The following is a 25,851-nucleotide window of genomic DNA, read 5'->3' on the forward strand; positions in this document are numbered from 1 at the left end:
TGGCACTTACTACACATTGTATAGTGAATGGTACTTTACTATGGCTAGTCCATCGTAATGTGATTTGACTGAACCAATTGTAAAGCAGTTTACGTGAAACTTTGGATAATTGGGGCAGCTGCTTAATCAGGCCAAAATGCACTAGTCCTGATGTGTCCCAAATAACCGGAATCGACTGTACCTCATTTAATGATTCATCAATAAACAGTTGGTGTTTGATTTGGGTGATATATGCCATGCTATTTGTACAGATCACTCAAAGATTAATCAGGACCTTGAAGATTCAAGCGTTATTAATTTTGATTTGTGCCCAAAATAGGAGATGATCAGTGGTTCCAAACTTATGGCTGTATGCAAGACTCAAAAAAATTATGGGCAAAGGGCTAAATTTACTGAGATAAATTATGGCAGGGTGTGCCTCCACAATATGAGATTGATGCATTCATAGAAAATTTAGCATTAGCATTATTAAAGGCATACGATGCAAGAAAGCAAGCTTATGCTTTCTTGCATCGACTGACTTCATTTACTTCATTAAGTCAGTTAATGCAGCATCAGCTAAAAAATAAATAAAATAAAATAAAAAATAAAATGCTCCCATTTCACCACCCCATTTGTTCCAAATGCTTGTCCAGCTCAGCCTTAAATTTATTTGAGCTATTAGCTTTCACAACAAAAGATGGAAGCCTGTTCCACCATTCAACTACCTTCTGGCTAAAGGCAAAATCCCACACATCTATTCTACAACTATCCTTCCTCAATTTGAAACTGTGCCCCCTCAGGTTCTTAGTCTGAGCAAGAGGAAGAATCCCATCAGCATTAAGCTTGCTCAATTCATTCAAGGCCTTATACACCTCAATCAGATCAACACCTCACAGGTGCCTACTCTCCAGGCACTGCAATTTGCAGAACTTAAGCCTTTCTTGTTAAGGGCACCCCTTTGTTCCCCTCACAAATCTTGTTGCCCTTCTTTGTACTCATTCTAGCAACTCCACATCCTCCCTTTAGTTTGCTTAAAGCTACATACAGATTTAGCTTTTTCTCTACCTGTACAACAAATAGAGGTAGGGTAACAGCTAAGGATGCACAAGATAACTGGCAATTTGGTATGCATAAAACTTTTATTTGTCACATGATTTGTTTTATGCAAGTGTCTCAACTGTGTTTCCTGACCAATAAGACTTTAATGCATACCAAAGTGCCAGTAAATGAAGTCAGTTAAACTTCCCTGCAAATATAGTAGTCAATATATTTTATGCATATTGTTCTTATTTGATATGTCCACTACCAAATAGACTACTCTTTGTAAACTAAATAGCAGCATTTACTAGTCACTTTCATAAGAGAGATGAAAATACATGGTTCCAAGCCAAAGTGCATGTTGTACAAGCTGAATAAACTTGGCATAATTCACAGGCAAACACTTTACTCTACTTGAGAATGAAAAACTGAAGGTCGAAGAGGTCTTTAAGAATTCCTCCGATGCCCAAATCCTGAACTGAATGAGTGACAAGTGATATAACCATTATACTGTCACAGAAGGCAGTACAGACTGCATATTTATTGTACATAGTACAGGTTTTAATTGGCAGCATGCAGAAATCTGGACCTACACATTATTACAGGGTTATGGGAGTCCTAAATTCACTGATGGCATATAATTATATTTCTTAAGTTTATTAGCAGAATCATGTGATGCTTAAATGGAATTGTTTTCGTAATATATTCTACTGAATGAATTATGATTTATGAATCATAGAAAGCACAATAATAATAATATCCTTACCATCTAAACAGTTGTTGAATGATAGCATAAGGAGATAACGAGCAAGTATGGCAATATCATCCCACATCAAATGCTGTTCCAAAGTAGGAGTGGGAGAGGTACAAGTTTTTTCAATTACCTAAAAAAAAAAAAAAAAAACCATTAATATTATTATTATTAGCCATATGGTGCAAGGAAGATTGACGCTTATGCCACACCAGCCAAAAAAAAAAAAAAAAAATTCCTGCGTTACCCTGAGAGAGAGTGAGAAGTAGATGGTCACTTCTATAATTATTTTTCAATTCTTATATTCGAAGGTTCTAAATAGATTTAGAAATTATTAAAATTTGACCATCAACAGATATACAGGGTGTCTCAAAAATACACGGAATAACTTTAGGAATGAGTTCCTCATATGTAGACAATAAAAATATTTTATATCAATATAGTTCCAGAAATGCTTGGTTCCCAAGTTTTGAAGGTCTGTCTATGACACTTAACTGTTCATATCACCTTATAGTAATTGTTCAAAATGTCTACCTTCTGCTTGAATAAAGGCCTCACATCAACGTCTCATGGACTCGCAAAGACGATGCCAAATTCCTGGCATGTTTCGTATTGTCTCACAACCTGCCACAATTCTAGTACAGCTGTTGGAAGAAGTACAGAAAGGGGCAACAAGATTTGTGAATGGAACGAAGGGTTGCTCTTACGAAGAAAGGCTTAAGTTTTGCAAATTACAGTGTCTGGAGACTAGGCATATATGAGGTGATCTGATTGAGGTGTATAAAGCCTTGAATGGTTTGAGCATGCTCAATGCAGATGGGATTCTTCCTCTTGCTCAGAATTGCCTGAGAGGGCATAAACTCAAATTGAGGAAAGACAGATGTAAGATAGATGTGTGGAAGTTTGCCTTTAGCCAGCGGGTGGTTGATTGCTGGAACAAACTTCCATATGTCGTTGTAGAAGTTGATAGCTTAAATAGATTCGAGGCAGAACTTGACAAACATTTGGAGTGAGGGGATGGGTGAAATAAGGGTTTTTTTTTTTTTTTTTTTTGGTTGATGCTATATAAGCTTGCTTTCTTGTATCATGTGCCCTTGCTAATACTAATTCGATGGCGGAGAGATTCCACATCAGCTACCAGAGTCGAATACACCAATGACTTTACATGGCCCCACAAAAAGAAATCTAGTGGGTTTAAATCAGTGAGCGTGGAGGCCAGTAAGTTGGTCCACCTCTACCTATCTACGGACCAGGAAACCTTTGGTTCAGATAATTGTGGGCTAGGTGGCTGAAATGTGGGGGAGCACCACTGGGCATGAAGTGTGCTTATCACCTGCAGGAGATAAGACATTCCGGTTAATAACTCGGGAACCAAGCATTTCCGGAACTATGTTGATATAAAATATATTTATTGTCTACATATGAGGAACTCATTCCTGAAGTTATGCCATGTATTTTTGAGACACCCTGTATAAAAAGGAACAGTAAAAGATTGAGCTCTGAGAATTAAAGCAGCATTAAATCTTTTTTCTTGTTAGACAATTACAGGTGACCCCCACTTAACGTTGATAATTAGTTCCGGAAAAACAGAGCACTAAGTGAATCCGCACTAAGCGAGCACGCATTCCCATAAGGTAACATATGTATTTGTGATTTGCGGTCGGTGCATAGAATATTTCCTAATCAATAATAAACGGTAGTGAAAAGATGCACAAATATTGGTCAAAATATTTAATATTCAAATATTTGTACATATAAAATATTCTGCATTACATACGTATATAATTATGTGGTAACTACTTATGTATCAAAATTAAACTTAAAATTCCAATTAAAATCATGAATTTAATCAAGAAAAATGTGTTAATTTTGGGTTGAACTTTGGCCCTCTTCCAAATAAACTAAAACGGGCATTAATTTTAAATCCCCCGCAGAGTTACCACCCAATAATAAAGTCAACCGATCCTTCGCCGCTTTGAAACCTGGCATGTTTTTTTCTTCTTTCAATATGAAACTTCTTTTAGGCATTCGTTTCCACAAAAGTCCTGCTTCATCTATGTTAAAGACTTGTTGAGAAGTATAACACACAATATCCCTCTTTAATAATTTTAACAAGTTCTTTTTTGAAAGTTTCGGGTCCTTAATCTGCAGTTGCGGCTTCTCCCTGGATTTTAAATCTATTCAACCAGCCCTTACTAGTTTTAAATGGTTCCACATTTTTTTTTTTTTTTTTTTTTAGGCGAGTTTTCTTCAGATCATCATATTGGCTAATCTCTCTCTCTCTCTCTTTTTTTTTTATAATATTTAACTTAACTGAATTCTGTATCGGATATTATCTTCAATAAAATTAGTTAAAGTCTTTCCATTTCAATCCTAATAGCCGGCCTAGCCCTAGTTGCTTGCAATGGAACATCCATCTTTCCCACTGCTAAAATTAACAGCTTGTCTTTAGCCGGAATCGATTCGCTTCAAAACGTCTAATTTAATTTTCAAATTCAGTCTTTTTTTTTACATTTTATGGTCTTCGTACTGCGTCCGGACGTTGTTGCTTTTTCATTCTTAGCAGCCATTATTAACTCTTTGAAAATGTGACTGCATTGGTTGCATTAATGATACAATGTTCAAGTAAACTGTCCGTTACGCACTATGTCTAATAGTGTACTGAGTGATGACTAGACTTCGGATAAATGCATATAACTCAAATATTACAAGCAATATACTTGATCGTTTTTTTAAAATATTGATCTCAGAACTACGTAACAAGTCACTGTACTGCAATTAAATTAGCGTGTGAGAAAATATCCCAGAGCATGGGAAAATTTCTCAAGTCGGCGTGGGAAACGTTTTAATGCTGTTTTGATATTCATTTTCAAGCTACCAACTCCATCAAATGAAACGATTTCATTAATTAAATATGCCAAAAATGCAATCTGTAAAAGAGCGTTATAGTGATCTGTGACAGCATTATACGGGTTATAATATAAGAACAGCGTTATGGTGAATCAAGTTATAATGGGGGCCTGCTGTACTATATTTAAGTGCAACATTTCTTCTTATTTAATGATTTGTATTAGTATTTCTAGTTCTTCACCCAATTATATTTCTTGAAATTTAACCCATAAACCTGATTGTTAATTCTCTAATTTCATTTTTTTATAAATAAAGTTATATACAGTAAACCCCCGCTATTCGCGGGGGTTACGTTCCTGAGAAATATCTCGAATACCGAAAACGCGAATACTGAGTTATGGCTCCCATAGTAATAAAGGGGTTCCGTTCCAAAGTATGAAATATATAAGAAAAACTAGTCTAAAATTTTATCTATGTATGTATTATATGTACCTTCATAATATGACTATGTACATAGACAGTACATAGTGAAATGCAAGCATATGGCATCGAAATGAAAATAAGAAACAATTTAATATTAAATATAATATTTATTAGAAATTTCAAACAAATCTTTCAAATCAGCGCCTTTGCTTGCTAGCAAAAAAAGATGTTTCGCTAAAGTGTTGATAAAGGAGTTTGCCTTTTCGCGAACTTAACGGAATTTTATTTTGAGTTCGGTCTTCTATCCACAGATTTAAAGCTTTTTCCATTTTTTCTAATTTAACATCACGAGTTACACAGCAAATTTTTGAAGCAATTAGCGTGTTTTCACGGACACTACTGCGGATTTTTTCTTCCGATTTTTTGATTGATCGTACCATTGACTCATTGAATTTATAATGTTTTGCCACTGAGGAGACACGTTCACCATTAGAAATTTTGTCTAATAACTCAATTTTATTCGCTAATGTCATCACCTTCTTTGATATTTTCACATTTCTCTTTTTATTCGTAGCCATATTTTTGTAGGGGTTAGAAAGAACTTGTCCACAATAAAGTCATTTTCTTCCGTTAACACACTCGAAAAAAGTCTATTTTACACTGCAAAACGGTAGATTTATCATTTTTGTAAGCATATCAATTTATAAATTGATAAATTTATTCAATTTATAAACATATAAATTAAAAGTAAACGACGAAACCTTCCATGGCAAGCGCATAACACATACCGAACAAGGATTAGCAAGAAACATTCACGCTCGTGATTTTGTCACCCCTCTCCCTCCACCCACTGAGCGCTGTTTTGACTGGGAAAGATAATTTTAGCCACGCCCATGTTTTTTATGGCGGAAAATATTCACTGCGCTTTAAAATTCACATTTTTTTAGGTTTCATTTTATATTAAATCGGCGATCGCGAATACGCGAAACCGCGAATAGCGGGGGTTTACTGTATATATATATAAAACTTAACTTTTATTTATTTTTTTATTTATTGGATTTAATGTGCTAAATTATATAGGAGATTTTCGGCTACTGTTTATGTCTTATTACCTTTACTTCACCTTCCCTGTTGGTTTATGTTATTTTATGTTAATTTTCGCTCTACAGTTTTTGCCATACTACTGGCTGATATTTTGTTTTATTTTGAATTATTGGATATGTCTGGGCATCATGAGGAGGATGTGCATTTTGCTGCCTCTAATGATAGCTTAATATTTATTTATTTATATTTTTCTTATTTTATGTTATTACATCTTAACTTTTAAGCCATTATTTAAATATAACTCAGTGATAGTAGTGGGTTGATATGCTAAATAAGCAGTGCCTGTGCCGCCATCTATTCTTATTTTTCTTTTATATAAGCTGGCTAAGCTTACATTATGTCAGTGGTGTGGCTCTGCTCTAGAGTGCAGTCTGTTCTATAATTTATTTCTCGCTGCATAAGGACCACTGCTGTGCAAATCCTTTGCAAATCCTTTGGATCGATTGGCGAAGGAATGGGTGGTTTGGTTCTTCGATCTTTCGCCTTTGCGAAGATTTGTATAGTGATTGAAATGCTGCAATTCCATGACCATTATTGGCCTCGTGGTTTTCTGTAGATATGGGGCACAATGGTCAGTCTATTATTTTGATATTTTGTTTTCTCTTAGTAGTTCTTTTTAACCCCTTTTTGGTGATATTTCACGTTTTTCGGAACTGGTACCTTGCAAGGGGGGGTACCGCTAAATTATCATATAATTGGTATTATTTTAAATTTTATATCAGTTTTATTAATTGGATTTAATGTGCTAAATTATATAGTGGATTTTTGGCTACTGTTTATGTCTTATTACCTTTACTTCACCTTCACTGTTGGTTTATTTTATTTTAAGTTATTTTTATGTTAATTTTCGCCCTACAACTGGCTGATATTTTGTTTTATTTTGAATTATTGGATTCATATATATAACTGGGATTTACATTTTATCCTACTGCCTGCGGACTGCTTCTATTTGCAATAAAAACACAACCTGTGCAGCAAACATAATAGCATTGGACAATAAGTTGATAAATAATAATTTCCCTATTGCTTACCTGAAATACCACTTCAGGAAGATGATAAATATAATTAATTTCAAAAATTTATTTCCTGAACCCATTGCTTCAATATAATTACCATAATTATGGATTTAGAGCCATGTATATTATGTACATAGGATACACTTTGCTTTCTTGGTGTCTTACGGCTTAGAAAACTTGTACCCACCGGCCTGCAAATTATAGTGTATTATTTTATTTTATGTTATTTTATCTTATCTTATTTTATAATCACACTGTATATACTTAAGTTCACACTAAGGTGACATGCAAATTCAGCTCAGGGTCCTACTATAGGAATGGGTTTGCGATACCGGACATACCAGAGCTACAACTTATATCTTGTATTGTCTTTAAGCTGTCCTACACTCTTTGTCCTTATTTCTCTGAAATTATTAGGGCAATCTGAGGATGTAGGAGAAACTATTTCTTATTTGTACTATACTATATTTTCGCCTTTATAGAGTTCAGGTTCTATTATTCCTACTCTTAGTTTTTATTCTTCTTACTCCCTGCATGTTTCTCTTTGCATTAACTTAACTTTAATTAATTAATTAATTAATTTATTTATTTTTACCATATCCATCACATAGGGATCATCACATATATACTCACTAGAAGGATTATTATTTCATAATGACTAGTTGTTATATTATGTCCTGGATACGGTAGATATGCCTTATACCTTACATTTATTCTTATTTTAATTATTAAATTATGTTCTCTGTTGGGTCAACTATGCTCAATATATGCTTACATTTATAATATCTTCCTTTTGATTCAAATTTTTAACTACCTTTAATTGGTTTAGATTCAAATTACTTAAATTCTGAATTTTTATATATCTTAACAGATATTGATCATTGATCATATCTTAACAGATAGTGCCCCAGTTGAAGTCATCTGTGGGTAGACAACGATAAGTTTTATACACACACACACACACACACACACACACACACACACACACACACACACACACACACACACACACACACACACACACACAGCTAGGCCTCGCATAACACGAGTTCGATTAACGCGATATTCAGTTAACGCTATTTGAAAAATTATATCACTTTTCACTTTACACGATGCAAATTTCCAGTTAGCGCGATCTTTTTTTTTATGCGATAGTTGAAAAAGATTTGAATCACGCATTAAACTTACAGCGAGTCGTATGGTCAATAAACAAACGTTTGCCTGCTGCCCGCCTTGGTGTTCCATCAACCATCGGAAGAAGATGTGTTTGTCCCCTGCTAATAAAGTCAATGCAGACTTGCATTTAAAAATTCAAATTTTTAAATGAGCCAGATGAAAATGTTACCGCGAAGGAGATAACGGTAAAAGAATTAGATGAAATCTTTCATATGGCATAGAACCTCAAACAAAAGGTTTGATGTTCTCTGCGATATTTATTTCGACAGGGCCCAGAGAAGATTGATCGGCTACTGGAAATTGATTGATGAAAAGAGAAAGTCAACACTGTTCAAATATTTCTGCAACAGTAATTTCTTCATTGTGTATTTTATGCCAGAAGTTCCCAAAGTTTCTCGGTTCACGGCGCCTTTAATGTCTCAGTAATTTTTTCAAGGCGCACCCAGACCAAAAGAAATACCTAACAGTTTCATTTAGTAGTTAGGTCCAAACAACTTAATAAGAAATGCTGAAACTGTGAACTACCTCGAGCTAGTAGTTCGCGTGGTGTCCGACAGATGTCGAGTATCGCTGTGTTTCCCTGGAAAATTAAAAATATTCTGCGGCGCACAGTTTAAGAACTGCTGTTTCATGCAATAAACATTTAATTCCATAATTATTTTCATTATCATTTACATTATATACAGTTAAAAAGTTATTTAAAAGGTATTTTTAAAATTCTTTATGGACATTCCAGAAGGTCAAGGACCAATTATAATTTTTCCTATTGGTTATGATATTCAATTAATGCGTTTCCGTTTTGCGTGATGCGCTCGCAGGACGAATTAATCACGTTAATTGAGGCCCGCCTATATATATATATACACACTATCATTGAATCATATTAAATATTAACATAAGTTAAATTATAATACAGTGAATAAATAAATAATTAAGCATTCATTAGAGGCAGCAACATGCAATTCCTCCATATGAAGCTGAAGTACATCCAATATTTTAAATTAAATAAAATAAAACATAAGCCAGTAACATGGCAAAAACTGTAGAGCGAAAATTAACATAAAAATAACCCAAATAAACAAACGAACGAAAAGAAAGAATAGACATAAATAGTAGCCCGGAAACCCTTATATAATTTCGAGTTTTAAATCCAATTAACAAAAACTGTACAAGTTTTAGAATAATGCCAATTACATATAAATTTAGCGGTACCCCCCCCCCCCCCCCCCCCCCGAGAGGTACCAGTTCCGTGAAATATCACCAAAAAAGGGTTAAAGGAACTACCAAACGATAACAAAATCAAAATAAATTAAAATAACAGACTGACCATTATGCCCCATATCGACAGAGGACCACGAGGCCAATAATGGTCATGGAATCGCTGCATTTCAATCGCTATATAAATCATCGCCATGGTGAAAAGATCGAAGTACCAATTCACCCTCCCTCCTCCGATCGATCCACCAATGCAGAGGATTTGCACGGCGGTGGTCCTTATGCAGTGAAAAATAAACTATAGAACAGACAGCACTCTAGAGCAGAGCCACACCACTGACATACTGTAAGCTGATTCAGCTTATATAGAAGAAAAAAGGAAAATAGATGGCGACACAAGCGTTGCTAAATTAGCATATCGACCCATTACTATTGAATTATATTAAAAGATTGAAATGCAGCGATTCCATGACCATTATTGGCCTCGTGGTCCTCTGTCGATATGGGGCATAATGGTCAGTCTATTATTTTAATTTATTTTGATTTTGTTATCGTTTGGTAGTTCCTTTAACCCTTTTTTGGTGATATTTCACGTCTTTCGGAACTGGTACCTCTCGGGGGGGGGGGGGTACCGCTAAATTTATATGTAATTGGCATTATTCTAAAACTTGTACAGTTTTTGTTAATTGGATTTAAAACTCGAAATTATATAAGGGTTTCCGGGCTACTATTTATGTCTATTCTTTCTTTTCGTTCGTTTGTTTATTTGGGTTATTTTTATGTTAATTTTCGCTCTACAGTTTTTGCCATGTTACTGGCTTATGTTTTATTTTATTTAATTTAAAATATTGGATGTACTTCAGCTTCATATGGAGGAATTGCATGTTGCTGCCTCTAATGGATGCTTAATTATTTATTTATTCACTTTATTATAATTTAACTTATGTTAATATTTAATATGATTCAATGATAGTATATATTTCGGCTTCATATGGAGGAATTGCAAGTTGCTGCCTCTAATGAATGCTTAATTAATTATTTATTCATTTTATTATAATTTAACTTTTGTCAACATTTAATATAATTCAATAGTAATGGGTCGATATGCTAATTTAGCAACGCTTGTGTCGCCATCTATTTTCCTTTTTTCTTCTATATAAGCTGAATCAGCTTACAGTATGTCAGTGGTGTGGCTCTGCTCTAGAGTGCTGTCTGTTCTAGTTTATTTTTCGCTGCATAAGGACCACCGCCGTGCAAATCCTCTGCATTGGTGGATCGATCGGAGGAGGGAGGGTGAATTGGTACTTCGATCTTTTCACCATGGCGATGATTTGTATAGCGATTAAAATGCAGCGATTCCATGACCATTATTGGCCTCGTGGTCCTCTGTCGATATGGGGCATAATGGTCAGTCTATTATTTTAATTTATTTTGATTTTGTTATCATTTGGTAGTTCCTTTAACCCTTTTTTGGTGATATTTCACGTCTTTCAGAACTGGTACCTCTCGGGGGGGTACCGCTAAATTTATATGTAATTGGCATTATTCTAAAACTTGTACAGTTTTTGTTAATTGGATTTAAAACTCGAAATTATATAAGGGTTTCCGGGCTACTATTTATGTCTATTCTTTCTTTTCGTTCGTTTGTTTATTTGGGTTATTTTTATGTTAATTTTCGCTCTACAGTTTTTGCCATGTTACTGGCTTATGTTTTATTTTATTTAATTTAAAATATTGGATATATATATATATATATAGGCGGGCCTTAATAAGAAATGCTGAAACCGTGAACTACCTCGAGCTAGTAGTTCGCGCTGTGTCCGACAGATGTGTGTGTATATATATATATATATATATATATATCCCTTGTGTTTCTTTAAATCCAGCTTGGTATTGTCTGCATGAATTATCTTCTGTATTATTATCTTCAATATTATACAAAATATTCTATACACATTATGGTCGTAATGCATAATTGCTCTAGCAAGTGCATTGGCCCATAAGTATTAGTCACAGTTTGTTACACTTTATTAACTTTCTTTCCATATTACTCATATATATAACTTAAAAGTACAAGGAAAATCTACCTAGTCCATATTTTTGTGAAAGTTATACTACTTTACCCCTATTTGATCTCACTCAGTTTTATTCTTAAATTTGCTTTTCTTCCACAGGTGCATTGGCCCATAAGTACATGATCAGGTGTAGTCCCCTGATGAAATACCTGATTATGTATCAATATTTATAAGAATATAAGAAGGTTATTCTGCATATAAGAATTTGCAGATAAAGGAACCACTAGGTGGCAGTGATCACAGTGTACTGAAGTTGGATTTACCAATCAGAGGTAAAGGAAAAGGTTTTTGCTTCCGTAAAGGTGACTACGGTGGTCTCAGATAGTTTTTAAATTCTGTACAGTGGGATCAATTGACGATGTTACCAACAGTAAATTCTAAGTGGGAAGCATTCAAGGAATTAATCGTGGATGCTACAAAAAGTTTCATACCTATTAAGAAATATTGTTCAAGATTTAGGCCTAAATGGTTGTCAAATGAACTATTGAGACTCGTGGCAGAGAAGAAAAATGCATGGGATGCATATAAATTATCAGGCGACACAGAAGCCTATGGAAGATATAAGCTAGTCTGTAATCAAGTCACAAAGGAGGTTAGGCAGAAAAAGGCAGATTACGAGAAATCTTTGGCAAAGGATACTAAGAAAAATAGCAAGGATTTCTTTACTTATACAACTCTAAAATGAAGGGTACAAATCTGATTGGTCCACTTGATATCGATGGTTCGACTGTTGATGATCCTGCTCAGACAGCAAACAAACTGAATGAGTATTTTGCATCTACATTCACACATGATGAGTTATTAAGGTTTGAAAATGTTAGAAGGTTATCAAATTGTAGCAGGGTGCTTAATAATTTCGTAATAACTGAGAACAAAGTGGAGGAGAAATTGTTGAAGTTAAACATAAGAAAGGCACCTGGGGTGGATGGGATCAGTTATATTAAAGGAGGCAGAAAAGGAAGTAAGGAAATCATTAGCCATAATTATGAGAGCATCCTTGGATTTAGGGGAGGTCCCCATGGACTGGAGATGTGCAAATGTATCCCCAATTCACAAAGGGGGATCAAAAGGTGGCACGAGTAATTTACAGACCAGTTAGTTTAACTTCTGTTGCGGTAAAATAATGGAGTCACTGGTTAAAGATGCATTGCAGGATCATCTAGACAAGACTGCAGCAATAATTTAGACACAGCATGGGTTTGTTAAGGGAAAGTCTTCTCTGACAAATTTGACTATGTATTATGATGTGGTTACAAAGGAACTGGATACAAAACATAATTCTGATATCATATACTTGGATTTCAGGAAAGCTTTTGACACTGTTGTCATTTGAAGACTACTGTACAAATTGGAGCAGAATGGTATTAGGGGTAAGTTTCTACAATGGATAAAAGGATGGTTGCGTGGGAGAAGACAGAGGGTGGTAATCAATGGGTGCTGCTCTATGTTGACTAATGTTATTAGTGGAGTTCCACAGGATTCGGTGTTGGGTCCACTGTTGTTTTGTATATTTATCAATGATACTGATGAAGGTATATCAGGCTTATTGTCAAAGTTTGCAGATGATACAAAGGTTGGCAGGGTTGTTAATGACAGTAATGGCAGTGTGCTATTGCAACAGGATCTAGAATTTCCACTCGTGTGGGAATATTTAGTGGAAATTTACTATATAGAAAGAAGTGCTAAAAGAAGATAGATAAAGATATCTTTTCTTTTAGTACATCTTTCTAGATAATAGTAAATTTCCACTAAATATTCATCCACTTTCACAGAAAAGCATTCAGTTCCTTTTTTCAATACACACGTTAATAATCTGACAAGGACGGCCAATTTCCACCAAGTGCTTCTTCTTTAATACCCTTTCTACTCTATATTTAGGCCTATCATAAGATGCACATTAACAGGCAGTTTTTTTTTGAAGGAACCCTTCATTGCACCATATGGCTGATACTGCCACTGGCCAAAATAAGAAAGAAATAAAAAGTAGATAAGAAAATATAAAATAAAATAAAAAATAAAGAAAATAAAAAAATCCACTTGAACTCTGAATTTCTTTAAACTTCATTCTCAACTACTTGTGGAGGCAACTTGTTCCAGTCATTAACAACACACTGGCTACTAAAAGAAAACATCCTACAAGCTAGTATAAACCTATTTTCCCTGTAAATTGAATTTATGGCACCTAGTTCTAAAAATTTTTAGAACCAAAAAAGAAATATGGATAACTCGAGAACCACAGGACCGATTGGGGTGCAAATTGAAAAATAGCCTCACGGCACCTTACTGAACAGTAGGATAGGAACACCCACAAGATCCAGGAACATCCTCGTCTTGGAATTGGAAAAACTGAATTCCTCCTCAACCAGGAGCCCCAAGAACCTGAAACTTGGTAGCCAGGCTGGGGATAGAGGTTCATACCACCTCCAACGCACAAACACCAAAAACAAGAACATCCCCGTCTTGAAAAAGAAATAACTAGAATCCTCTGCAACTTTGAATCCCAGAGCCACAAGACACAACAGCCAAGTGGGGAATTGAATAGGCAACTCACACAACATTACTATCCTACAAGAACAGCACCATCAAAACACACAAAGGAAAATAACCACGGCCTGCGAGCCCTAACAACTGGACATGACAGAACGTAGCGACTCCAGCAGTGACTCTTCAACCTGAACTGAAGAGGAGACCCTAAAGAATCAACGAGGGAGGTCACACCCAACAACTATCCCCCTAATAAGCCAGCAAACTGCTGCCAAATTTAAACATAACAAAAAACCCCACAAGGGAAGTAGGACTACCAAGAAGAAGACCCCTGCAAAAGGAAAAGGACAAAAGGATTTAAAACAGGCCAATTACCAGGACCAAGCCAATAAAAAGGAAAACCTAAGGGAGGAAAAAATGGCAGTAACAGAAACAGAGGAAGATGAAACAACCCAAGGTGGAAGGGCGTCAGTAAAATCACTGATTGCAACATCAGACAAGCAAGTCGAATGTCCACCACAACAATACCACATAGCAAGCAAGGTGGAAAAAATAGAGACTATGTCGGTACTCAAAAATAAATTCCTGGATACCCTCGAGGCGGGACAAGAAATCACCCCCCATATGGTAACGGAATTGTGCAGATTATGGGGCCACATGGAGAAAATAGTCATTGATACGACAATAGAGAATGAGATCCTCAGAGCAAACAAAGGCACACAAACTTCGCCTACACCTAGCCCTGGCCCATTATACGTCAGTGTTGCAGCATCAGGAAAGGAAGTGAGGAGTGCCACTGAATTGACCCCACCGAGCGGACAGGACAAACACCTAATTATTATTAAGGCAACAAATGACTCAGTGATAAAAACAAGTGAAGAGGTCAGCAATACAATCACAAACAACTTCAAGACGGATCTCAAAAACATAAAAATAAAATCAATAAGGAAACTGAGGGACAGAGGAGTGGCCATCGAGGCAGCATCACTCAATGACAAACAAATTGAAGCAATGTGACAAGTTCCAGGAATTCAACTTTAAGATTGACTACCCACACAAATTAAACCCAACAGTAATAGTGTACGATGTAAACAAGGACCTTCCGGACAATGAATTCATGGAAGACCTATACGGGAAAAATTTTGAGGACTCCAAAATCTCCTCAGAGGAATTTACCAATGAAGTAAAAGTCCAATTCAGAATGAATGCAAGGCAAAGAAACAACAAGCACCTAGTACTGGAGGTCTCACCACGCATACGCATGCACCTACTCAAACACGATGGGCGCATATATATAGGGTGGTCAGCACACTACTTGAAAGACTTCCTTGTAGCGACCAGATGCTTTAAATGCCTGGCATATGGGCATTCAGCAAAGTTTTGCAGGCAGAGTGAACACACGTGTGGTCACTGTGGCGAGGTTGGACACCAGCAGGCCTCCTGCCCAAAGCCGGATGGACCAGCAACATGCCCAAATTGCAAAATACGGAAGCGAGACAGCAATCACTCATATAGAGATAATACATGCCCGGACTTCATAAGGGCCAAAGAGAACACAAAACAAAAGACCAATTATGTTTAATACTATCAATAATAATCTAAGTCGTGACAAGCTAACCTTCTGCCAACTGAACTGTCGATGCTCGGCTACAGTGACTTCGGATCTCGCAAAACTAGCACTTGAGAAACGGTTCGACATCCTAGGCCTACAGGAACCCTACAACTATAGGGACAAGGTAAAAGGAATGCCACCCAACACAAGAATAATTCAAGCAGAACCTTCAAATGATGGTGAAGGGAGAGGAGCGATCACAAGGGTTTGGGCTGCACTCGCAGTGATAAACCCAAAAATAACAGTGACAAAAATAAACTGCCTCTGTACAAAGTATGCGGCAACAGCCTGCCTAGAGGGCCCGTACGGGCAGATATATGTGACCTCAATCTACATGCGATGCCCAGGTAGAAACCAAGAAATTACCCCATATCTAAATTTCCTAGAGACACTGCTAAACACCCTTCCTGGGAAACAAATCATAATAATGACAGATGCCAATGCATCCTCACCACTATGGAACAGCCCCAATCTAGATGCAAAAGGGGTGCTACTGGAGGAACTCATCATATCGAAAAATCTGACGGTACACAATACCCCAGGGCATCCACCAACATTCTCCTCGGAAGTAGGAGAATCATACATAGATGTCACCCTCACCAGCAGCTCACAGGCGAATGCGATTACAAACTGGAAGTTACATCCAAACTGGTCAACAAGCGACCACGCAGTAATAACCTTTGACTATACAAAAGCGCTGATCCCTCAGGGTAGTAAGATCTCTCAGATCTCTCCCAGATATAAGACAAAAAATATAAACTGGGACGAGTTTGATAAACAGGTGACAGACAAATTCACTACCACCTTTCTAGAAACAATACAGCACCAGCCTAGGGAACAAATAGTGGAAAGAACAATGTCTCTCCTCACAGACATATGCGATGCCACACTAAAGAAAAAACGGAGGAAAGCAAACCAGGTGCCGTGGTGGACCAATGACCTAACAACCCTACGGAAATTAACGAAAAAATCTAGAAAAGACTTGAGGAATGCAAGGAGAACAAATAGACCACAGGACCAAATAGAGAGACTGCAAGAAATATATAAAGAGAACAGACGCAGATACAATAATGAAATATACAAAGAAAAACATCTAGCCTGGAAAAAGCTGGTTGAAGTCACATTGGGAAAAGACCCATGGGGCCTGATCTACAGGCTAGTATTCGAAAAACAGCATCCAGGAGAAGTATTCTCCACGATCACATGCTCCCCGAACAACGAAACACTAACATGGGAACAATCAGTAAATAAAATCCTGGATGGAATTATAAAGCAGGATATAACAATCCCTGAGAGCCCGATGCAGACAGCCATCCGACTTCAACACCTGACATACAGGGCAGCAGATAAAGAGGAATCGATTTTACACACGGGGAGATTAATGATGCAATACTCTCCTTTAGTGATGGAAAATGCCCAGGACTGGATCTAATAGAGGTGACTATCATGAAAAGACTGTGGAAGAAGAACAGCACAGTACTGGAAACCCTTTTCAATAAATGCCTACACGAAGGCATCTTCCCTGCCCCCTGGAAAATAGCAAACCTCAAAGTCTTAATTAAACACCCTGACAAGCCCCCAAACCTAGCCTCCTCCTACCGCCCCATTGCCCTACTCTCTGTCATAGGTAAAGTCCTAGAAAAACTAATAGTAGGCAGATTCCTACAATACTATACTAAGAAAAATATCCTCAAACTGCCAATTCGGTTTCACCCCTGGTAAGTTGGCCGTGGGAGCTATCAAGCAGGTTCTAAACACTATTATTCCCTCGGAATTTAAGTATGTCCTAGGTCTCTTTGTAGACTTTAAAGGTGCCTTTGACACCCTATGGTGGCAAAGTGTGCTGGCGAGGTTTTGAGAGGCAGAGGTTTCAATTCCGATTTATCGCCTAATTACAGACTACTTCTCAAACAGGCACCTCGTGTTCTCAAGCGGAGCATGCTCCGTAACAAGACCAGTGACCCGCGGCTGCCCACAGGGATCTGTTCTTGGCCCAGTCTGCTGGAACACGGTCCTTGATGAGTGGCTCGCAAAAGATCTCCTCCAAATAGAGAAAATAGCTTACGCAGACAATCTTGTTCTGATCCTACAGGGTAACTCAAGGCGCGAGCTGGAATCCAGAGCAAAAGAGGCACTGGAAGATCTAATGTCCTGGTGCACAATAAATAAACTGGAAATATCAGCAGAAAAAACAAAACAAGTCCTATTCAAGGGAAAGCTCAATAGAAATAGACCTCCATTAATTAAAATCAATGAACAGAGCATAGGCAGGGAATCCAAATACAAGTATCTAGGAATAATATTAGATGAAAATTTAACTTTCATAGAGCATGCAAAATACTTAAAGAAAAAAACTCAAAAATTAACCGGAAAATTACTAAGAATTGCAAGGAAAAAATGGAACATAAAACCATCCACACTGGCATTGTATTATACAAGCCTCTTCCTCCCCATTATATGCTATGGAGCGGGTGCCTGGGCACCTGGCATCAAACGCAGCCTAGTAAACAAATACCTATTACAGGCACAAAGAATCTTTCTTTTGGCCACCTCCAGAGCATGTCGAACCATCTCAACTTCAGCCCTCCAGATAATATGTGGAAAGCTACCCATAAAATATGAAATCATACAAGCATATCTAAATTACTACAGGAGACAAAGAATCCCACATGCCTTTGAAGAATATGCAATAAATCTTAATGGAACAGACAAAGAAGATCAAAGAAGACTAAGAGAAATGTTTACTACACAATGGCAAAGAGAATGGAGGGAAGAGACCAAGGGGAGGACAACGTATCAGTTCTTTCCCCTTGCACAAGAAATAAGCAAGACAAACAAACCTTGGCGGCAACCAGGATTATACACTACTTTCCTCATGTCGGGCCACAGAAGCTTAAACTCAAGACTACATGCTCTGAGGCTGGCTGATACTCCTGACTGCAAATGCGGGTCGCACGAAACAGTGCAACACATAATGCTGGACTGCATTAACTACACGGACCTGAGGCAACCGTTCCAGCTAATAACAGAGGTGTACCACACGGAGGATTTCTTCAAAGTGACGGAATCACTGGAAACCTTCCAAGCACTGGCGAACTTTGCAGAGAGAGCATTCCAGAGAAGGACTCTCCTAGGCCTGCCAGACTAGCAGGTAACCGCGTCCTGTGACAACACTACACTGTGAAGGTAACACGTGTTGTATTGTCAATAATTACCAAGTGAAAGGAAGAAGGGCAGGACAAGGAAAACACAGTCTGCCATGGACCTATGGCTTGAAAAGTAAGACAGTATACCTGCTGACCACATGAAAAGGTCAGGGAACACACAAACTTGTACGTGACACACAAAAACTCACCTAGCACATAAGAAAACAACAGTGATTATAAGAGACTGATTGACTTTTATGCCTATGTAAATGATAAATAATTGAAATGGATATAAAATAACCTAGAATGCCTGATTGACTTTTATGCCTATGTAAGACTGACTGACTATATGCCTATGTAAATGATAAAGAATTGAAATAGATATAAAATAACCTAGAATGCCGGGCTTCTCCACAAGGACAGGATTGGGCCCTGCGTGTGCAAGGGTCCGGCTACTAAAAACATCCTAAAACGCCCGCCCTAGGTCAGGACTGAGCCCTGCGAGAGCCAGGGTACTACCAAAATATTGTTTAATAAGGAAATGATTAAGAGTGCAAGAGAAACTGGCTGCCTCCACGTGGCAAGTGACGGGAGCGGGGGGTCGGGACACTACAAGTCCGCGACTCCTTGCTGCTAAATGCCAGTTGCCAGCCACAAACAACGAGAACAACACACTACATACACTAAAATACAAATTAAAGGGTAAAATAAGTGTTTTTTTTTTTTTTTTTTTTTTTTTTTATATATAACATAAGCATAACTAGACCTAAGTAAATATATATATATATACATACTTTTTTTTCTTTCTTTTTTTTTTTTTTTTTTATTAGTCAAAATTGTATACGTTATCATTAGAGAAATTGTTAAAAAATTTTATGCTGGCAAAGATAAACGCTTAAACAACGGCGGATATAGGGGAAACCCTGGATACCGCTAGTAACCTACCAAAACACTATGTCACTATAACCATGACAATTTCATCTTTGTTGATTTTACTAATCCTCTATCAGAGCCTTAAAAACTACAATTAGGCCCTCCCTCTAAGGTGCCTGGTTGCCAAACTCTGTAGTTGACATAATCAAAGTCCTTCTTTGTACAGATGCCCTTTTGCTGACCTCACCATGCAAGCTGACCATCTTTGGATCTTCAAGGAGCTCAATGTCTTTTTTTCAGATGAAGTCTCCATACTTGTACAAAGTATTCCAAATGTGGTCTTACAATTGCCTTATACGGTGGTATTATGACCTCCCTATAACAGGACATCATGTATTTTCCTGGCCGCCTATTCACACTGCTCAGAAAACTTCGTATCTGCCTGTATTGTAAATCTCAGATCCCTTTCTTCTTCTTCTACTTTTTAATTTAACCCCACCAAGTGTATAATTTATTTTGGGGTGTATTTCCCAAGTGTAAAACCTTCCATTTTGCTGCATTAAAACATAGTTGCCATTTTGCTGATCATTCTTAAAACTGATGATTAACATCTCTCAATCTTTACCTTACTGCAAATTTAAACATCAAGCCTTTAAACATCTGTTTTATGAAAAACAGAAACAACAGTGATTTGAGAGCCAATCCTTTGGAGACCCCACTTCTGATTTACACCAATCTCAAGAATATCTATTAATCACAACCTTCTGCCCTGTAACTATCCTGAAATTTATCTTAGAATCTTTCCAGTAACCTCAACACTTTTCAGCTCATGAAGGGGCAAGTCAAATGCCTTGTAAAATTCAAATAAACTAGTCAAAATGGTTTCCTATATCCAGATCATGAGTAATTATGCCAAAATAGCTTACTAGGTTAATCACTGCCTTCAAGATTTTTCCTACCACTGAGGACAAACTAACTGGTCTGTAGTTACCAACTTCACTTGCAGAGGAACTGCCTTTTATGTACTAGCATTCAGTAATGTCACTTCTCTAATATGTATTGATTGCTATCTTTTCCTTTCAGAAGCTTGGCACATTCTTTCAGAATGTGCCAATGTAAAAGATGGCAGAAGTGCCATCCTTTGGATTGGCACTTCTAAAATTCAAAGGAATCTCACCTAAGTCCAATGATGCCCATATAATTAACTTCAACGATCCAATACACTCTTTGAGCACTTCCCTAAAAATTACTAGATATGCCATCAAATCCAGGAGTCTACTTTCCTTTGTACTTGCAAGTTTTTCTAATAAGAATCATCTCTAATTTTGAAATCACTAATTTTATGTCTCAGATTAACTTGCACAGCCTCTCTTCATGAAGGATCTTTCATCAGAAAAGACTGATGCAAAATACTTATTTTTTTTATTCAATTCATCAGCAACATCAGTTGAGTTATCTAAGACTTTCCCACACTCACTACACAAGGATCTGATCAGCTTAGTTTTCTTCTTTGTATTCAAATACATGAAAAACTTTTTGTCCCCACTTTTTCACTCTGATCACTACCTGCTAATGGTTCCTGTTGTTGTTGTTATTTGGTTTTGAGGAGCATTAGCAACTAAGGCCATATTGCTCCGGGAATATGCGGTGGTCATTCCCTGACCTTTCCACATCCTTCGTATTTGGTGGTAACGGGCTCGAACCCCGGTCTAATCAAGAAGCGTGTGCTACGCACTGCTGCTCCTTCCCACCTGGCTACGGAGGTGCCTAATGGTTCCTGTAATTTAAGCACTGTGATGTCATCTGATTCGTGAGTAATGATGAGGTCAAGATATTTTTACCCCAGTATTTTCTCTAATATGCTTGTACAAATAATAATAATCATCTAGGTTATATACAAATTTTGTTCCCCATGGCGAGTTTCTCGCCCACTTATTCCAATGAATTAGGGGTAAATTGAAGTCAGACATAATGAGACAATCTTCTGGTCTATATGTAACTCCCACTCTCATTATACCTTTATTTCCAACTAACTCACACCACAGAGATTTTTTTTCTAGCAGATGTAATTTCTGACTCAGCAAAAGCTATTTTTGTGCTCAGGCTTCTATTGATAAGAAGCATGACCCCACCATCCCTTCTAGCTTCCCTATCTTTCCTAAATACAGTATACATACTATAGAAACAACATTCGTCATCCCCAATTTCTGGGTACCATGTTTCTGTTAGCTGTATAATTTTAGCAATAGTTCAAAATTCACCCATTTTATTGATAACATTCCTGACAATACTTTAGACACCGTTAAGACTAAGTATTCTATTATTTATTACCCTGACACCTTAAGATATTCAAATGATATTGGCAAAAAATCTTGCACCACCTTAGTTCAAATGAATATAGTCTCTACAAAATAATTTCTTCTACCTATAACTATGGGCCATGATGATAAAAATCCCCCCCCCCCCACCAGAGCATTGCAGATTCCCTTAAGTTTTGAGTTAATCTGCAAGGCTTTCAGCATATAATCCCTCCTATCATGTCTGGGCAGAATTGCAGACACATAAACATTCTAACATAATTAAGTATTTTTCAGCACAGTCCTGTATTTATCCAATAAATCGTCAGGTCATATTCATTTAATGTTGTTAGTCCCACATGAATAATAATGCTCTCTTTAACCCTCTCCATCCCCAAATCTGACAGACTGTTGGTAACATCTTCAATTATTGCTTCCAGAAACCAAACACACTATAGGTCTGGTCCACTTATCTTTAGTAGAAAAATGTTATCTTGTTCCCTAACAATAGATCACCCAATAAAACTAAATCTCCTTCAGCCAGAGCAGAATAACTTTACTATTCTTTCTGGAACCTGAGCATCACTTGGCAGGTCACAAGATAGTGAGTCCCTTAAAAAATAAATGTAACTGGGAAGTATCCTTCCCAGTTACATTTATTTCTATGGAAAGCACCCATTTCTTCAGTGACTCAAATTCTTCTAGTAATGCACCAAATTTTAATTTGAGATTGGTATAATCTTTACATCTGGTACAAAGAAAAGAATTATCAGTTGAGCATTGTATGTTTACTAACCAACATTAGAATACAGGCCACAGGCTTGTGATTTACAACAGAAATACCTGCAGGCATTTCCATCTGAGTCATGATGTCCTTGGACTTTGCATTAAAAACAGATCTTATTACAATCAGCCATTTAGTTAAAATTTTAACTTTACACAGAAATTAATTGTAAACAAATTATTATTATTATTATTATTATTATTATTAGCCATATGGAAGCCTGAGGCTTATGCTGCACCAGCCAAAAAAAATTCCCGAGTTACCCTGAGAGAGAGAGAGAGAGAGAGAGAGAGAGAGAGAGAGAGAGAGAGAGAGAGAGAGAGAGAGAGAAGTAGAAAGGAATCACCAAGAGAAAGAGAAGAATGATGATATCCAGCTCAGGACCCTGGGTTTGCCAAGCCCATACTCACCAGATGTGAGCCCCCGGGGTTAAATTTAAAACAAAAATTTAGTCTATCAGACACCTGATATTAATCCCCTTCAGTTAAGCTACTGGAGACAACTTAAAACATGTCCAAGGCATTGGACAAAATAGAAATGCATTATTGGATACCTTCTGTTGTTTAGAAGATATCCAATGTTGTACCTTGTAGTAATCCTCTAATGGTAGCAATGAGAGCAAGCTGCTTCAATTTGACTTTTTTTATTTTTTTTATTACAAAAGGTCACCACAATGGGATATAGTTTGGAATAACTTTGATTACTGCCATCTGCAGCGACTGAAAATGGCCCATTTTTTAGAGCAATCACTACCTCTTTTTTCCCTATCCATGCTATTTCACTAATACATTTGTGGAAGTACAAAAACAAAATGCCTGTTGTTCTTCCATAACCTTTTTTTTTGGTATTTCTCTATTTGGAAACACATTTCTGAAAAATGTGCCTGTGTTTAGCACCACTGAGAGGATGGTTATTTTCTGTCAAAAAAGATGCAAATAAACATTTAGCTTGTATGTCATCATTTTCACCATGAAATGCAACACCTATTTTTCCATTTTTTTCTGACATAACAATTGCATGATATCATTATGCTTATTTGTTTGGAAATGTCTGATTACATTGGGTTTCCTGCTACTTGAAATTGAAACATCACATCTATATATGGTAAACAATGCACACATGTTATACTTTTCAGAATTTACAATACACGCAGATTGTGTGTATGTACCTTCTGAAATTATATCGTATTTCTTTGATAACGCACTGAGAGATAGGCGCATTATGGCCTTGTTGCCCTTGCACTGTAAAGCCCATAAATAAACAAACAAACAAACAAACAAACAAGCACTGAGAGATATTGTAAACAATATCTTGCAAACAATATTGCAAAATAATATTGCAAAACAATATTTGCAAATATTATTGCAAAATATTGCAAACAATACTATTATCATGAATTTCTATTTTGTAATATAAAGACTTTCATACTACACATGATAGCCAATTTGTTAACAAAAATATGCAGAAATTTGGAAATTTAAAAAACAAAAGCCAACTTTAATAGTTTTATAATTTAAATTGAGATTTTGCAAAAAGATGGAAAAACTCTTTGTCATAAACTATATTATAACAGCGAGAGAAAGACGTGGAGAAAGGTCAAATTGAGTAAAAAAAATGGATTCTCCATCGTAAATCTGGAGAGTTGGCACAAATAGTAGTAAACTTTTTATAGACTCACTCACTCACTTTGATTATGCTGTATACATTAATATTTTCTTCTCAAACCTTTTTCATGCCCCATATATGATTAGTAATTCATTAGTAGCACATGTTACATTGGCAAAAAGGGAATTAAAATAAAGTAACAAAAGATATTTTGTATTAGGTATGGGGAAAAAAATATTAAAATAAAGTTTGGTAGTGAAATACTATATACATACCCTGCAAAGCCTACTAATAACTTTCATTGCAACTAGCTGGACATTTGAAGATGCAAGTGCCACTGCAGTGTCTGCCATGATTTCTGCTTGAGTGGAACCAAGCCCACCAGTCACGCTCCGCTAATATAATAAATGCATTTATTATATTAGTATTTTATTATATTCGTATTTATATTAGTAAATACATTTATTATAATAAATTAACACATTTTTCGAATAGGCACGGTTTATAAATTGTTACCAAAATTTATTTAACATGGATTAAACATTATCACCAATTTTCATTATCAACAACTGTTCAAGCTCATGAATATACAAAAAATAGGATAAAAACAATATAGTATATATTTATTCATAAGAAACATATGTTGTAATTTTGTCTATATTAGGTGATTCATACTTTACATAAGAGAATCACAAAATTTTTCTGGATCAGAGGAATGTGGTGGAAAAAAAAAATCTCTGTTAAAGAGAGATTTAATACATACATTTTTTTTTTCCCTCGCTGCATTTTTATTTAAAACTAGCTGTGCAATTGTTATTTGCGTTCATTTGATAATAAAGTACATAAAATTGTTCCTAATTGGGTGTTGATCACACTGATTTTTCGTATTCCTTTTCATATTACTATTTCACATTCTCTTTTGTAGGACTGTAATTACTAGTAGTGAGCCTTTTAGTAAAGCTATTAACTAATCTGTAAAATTATGAAATGTAACTAACTATATAGTGTAATATAATAATGTAAATTTGATAGCATAATATACACACAATAACATAAACTTGGAAGCATAATATATATACAAGGGACCCCAGCTTTACACAATTTCAATTAACACATTTTTCGAATTAGCATGGTTTATAAATTGTTACCAAAATTTATTTAACACGGATTAAACTCACTTAACACGGTCATTTTCCAGATAGTTGCTCAACATGGGAGCTGTATGGAAAAATCTGCCTCATTGTGCAAATGATTTCATAGGCGTCCTTAGGAAGTCAGCAAGTAACTTCTGTTGTTGAAGAAATAGTGAACATTGGGGAGGAACTAGGCTTTAATGAAGAAGACACTGTAAATTTTCAGGAAGTATTAGACTCCCATTCTGAAGAATTGGACGATAATGACCTCCTTAATATCAATCAGC

At 36.4% G+C, this 25,851-nt stretch overlaps 1 protein-coding gene across 1 annotated transcript in view; it reads right to left on the bottom strand.

The window, feature by feature from the left end:
• The window catches only part of Nf1 (neurofibromin 1), a 1,111,953-nt gene that overhangs the window by 244,392 nt on the left and 841,710 nt on the right, over window positions 1–25,851 (bottom strand). The window contains exons 42-43 of the mRNA XM_090369763.1: window positions 24,707–24,826; window positions 1,787–1,904 (exon numbers count right to left, since the gene is read on the bottom strand). Of these exons, the coding sequence (XP_090225889.1) occupies window positions 1,787–1,904; window positions 24,707–24,826 (238 nt within the window). The remainder of the gene's footprint in view (window positions 1–1,786; window positions 1,905–24,706; window positions 24,827–25,851) is intronic.

Source organism: Mastigoproctus giganteus, chromosome 3 (assembly GCF_048544385.1).
Source record: "Mastigoproctus giganteus isolate SK-2022 chromosome 3, ASM4854438v1, whole genome shotgun sequence".
Taxonomy (NCBI): domain Eukaryota; kingdom Metazoa; phylum Arthropoda; class Arachnida; order Uropygi; family Thelyphonidae; genus Mastigoproctus; species Mastigoproctus giganteus.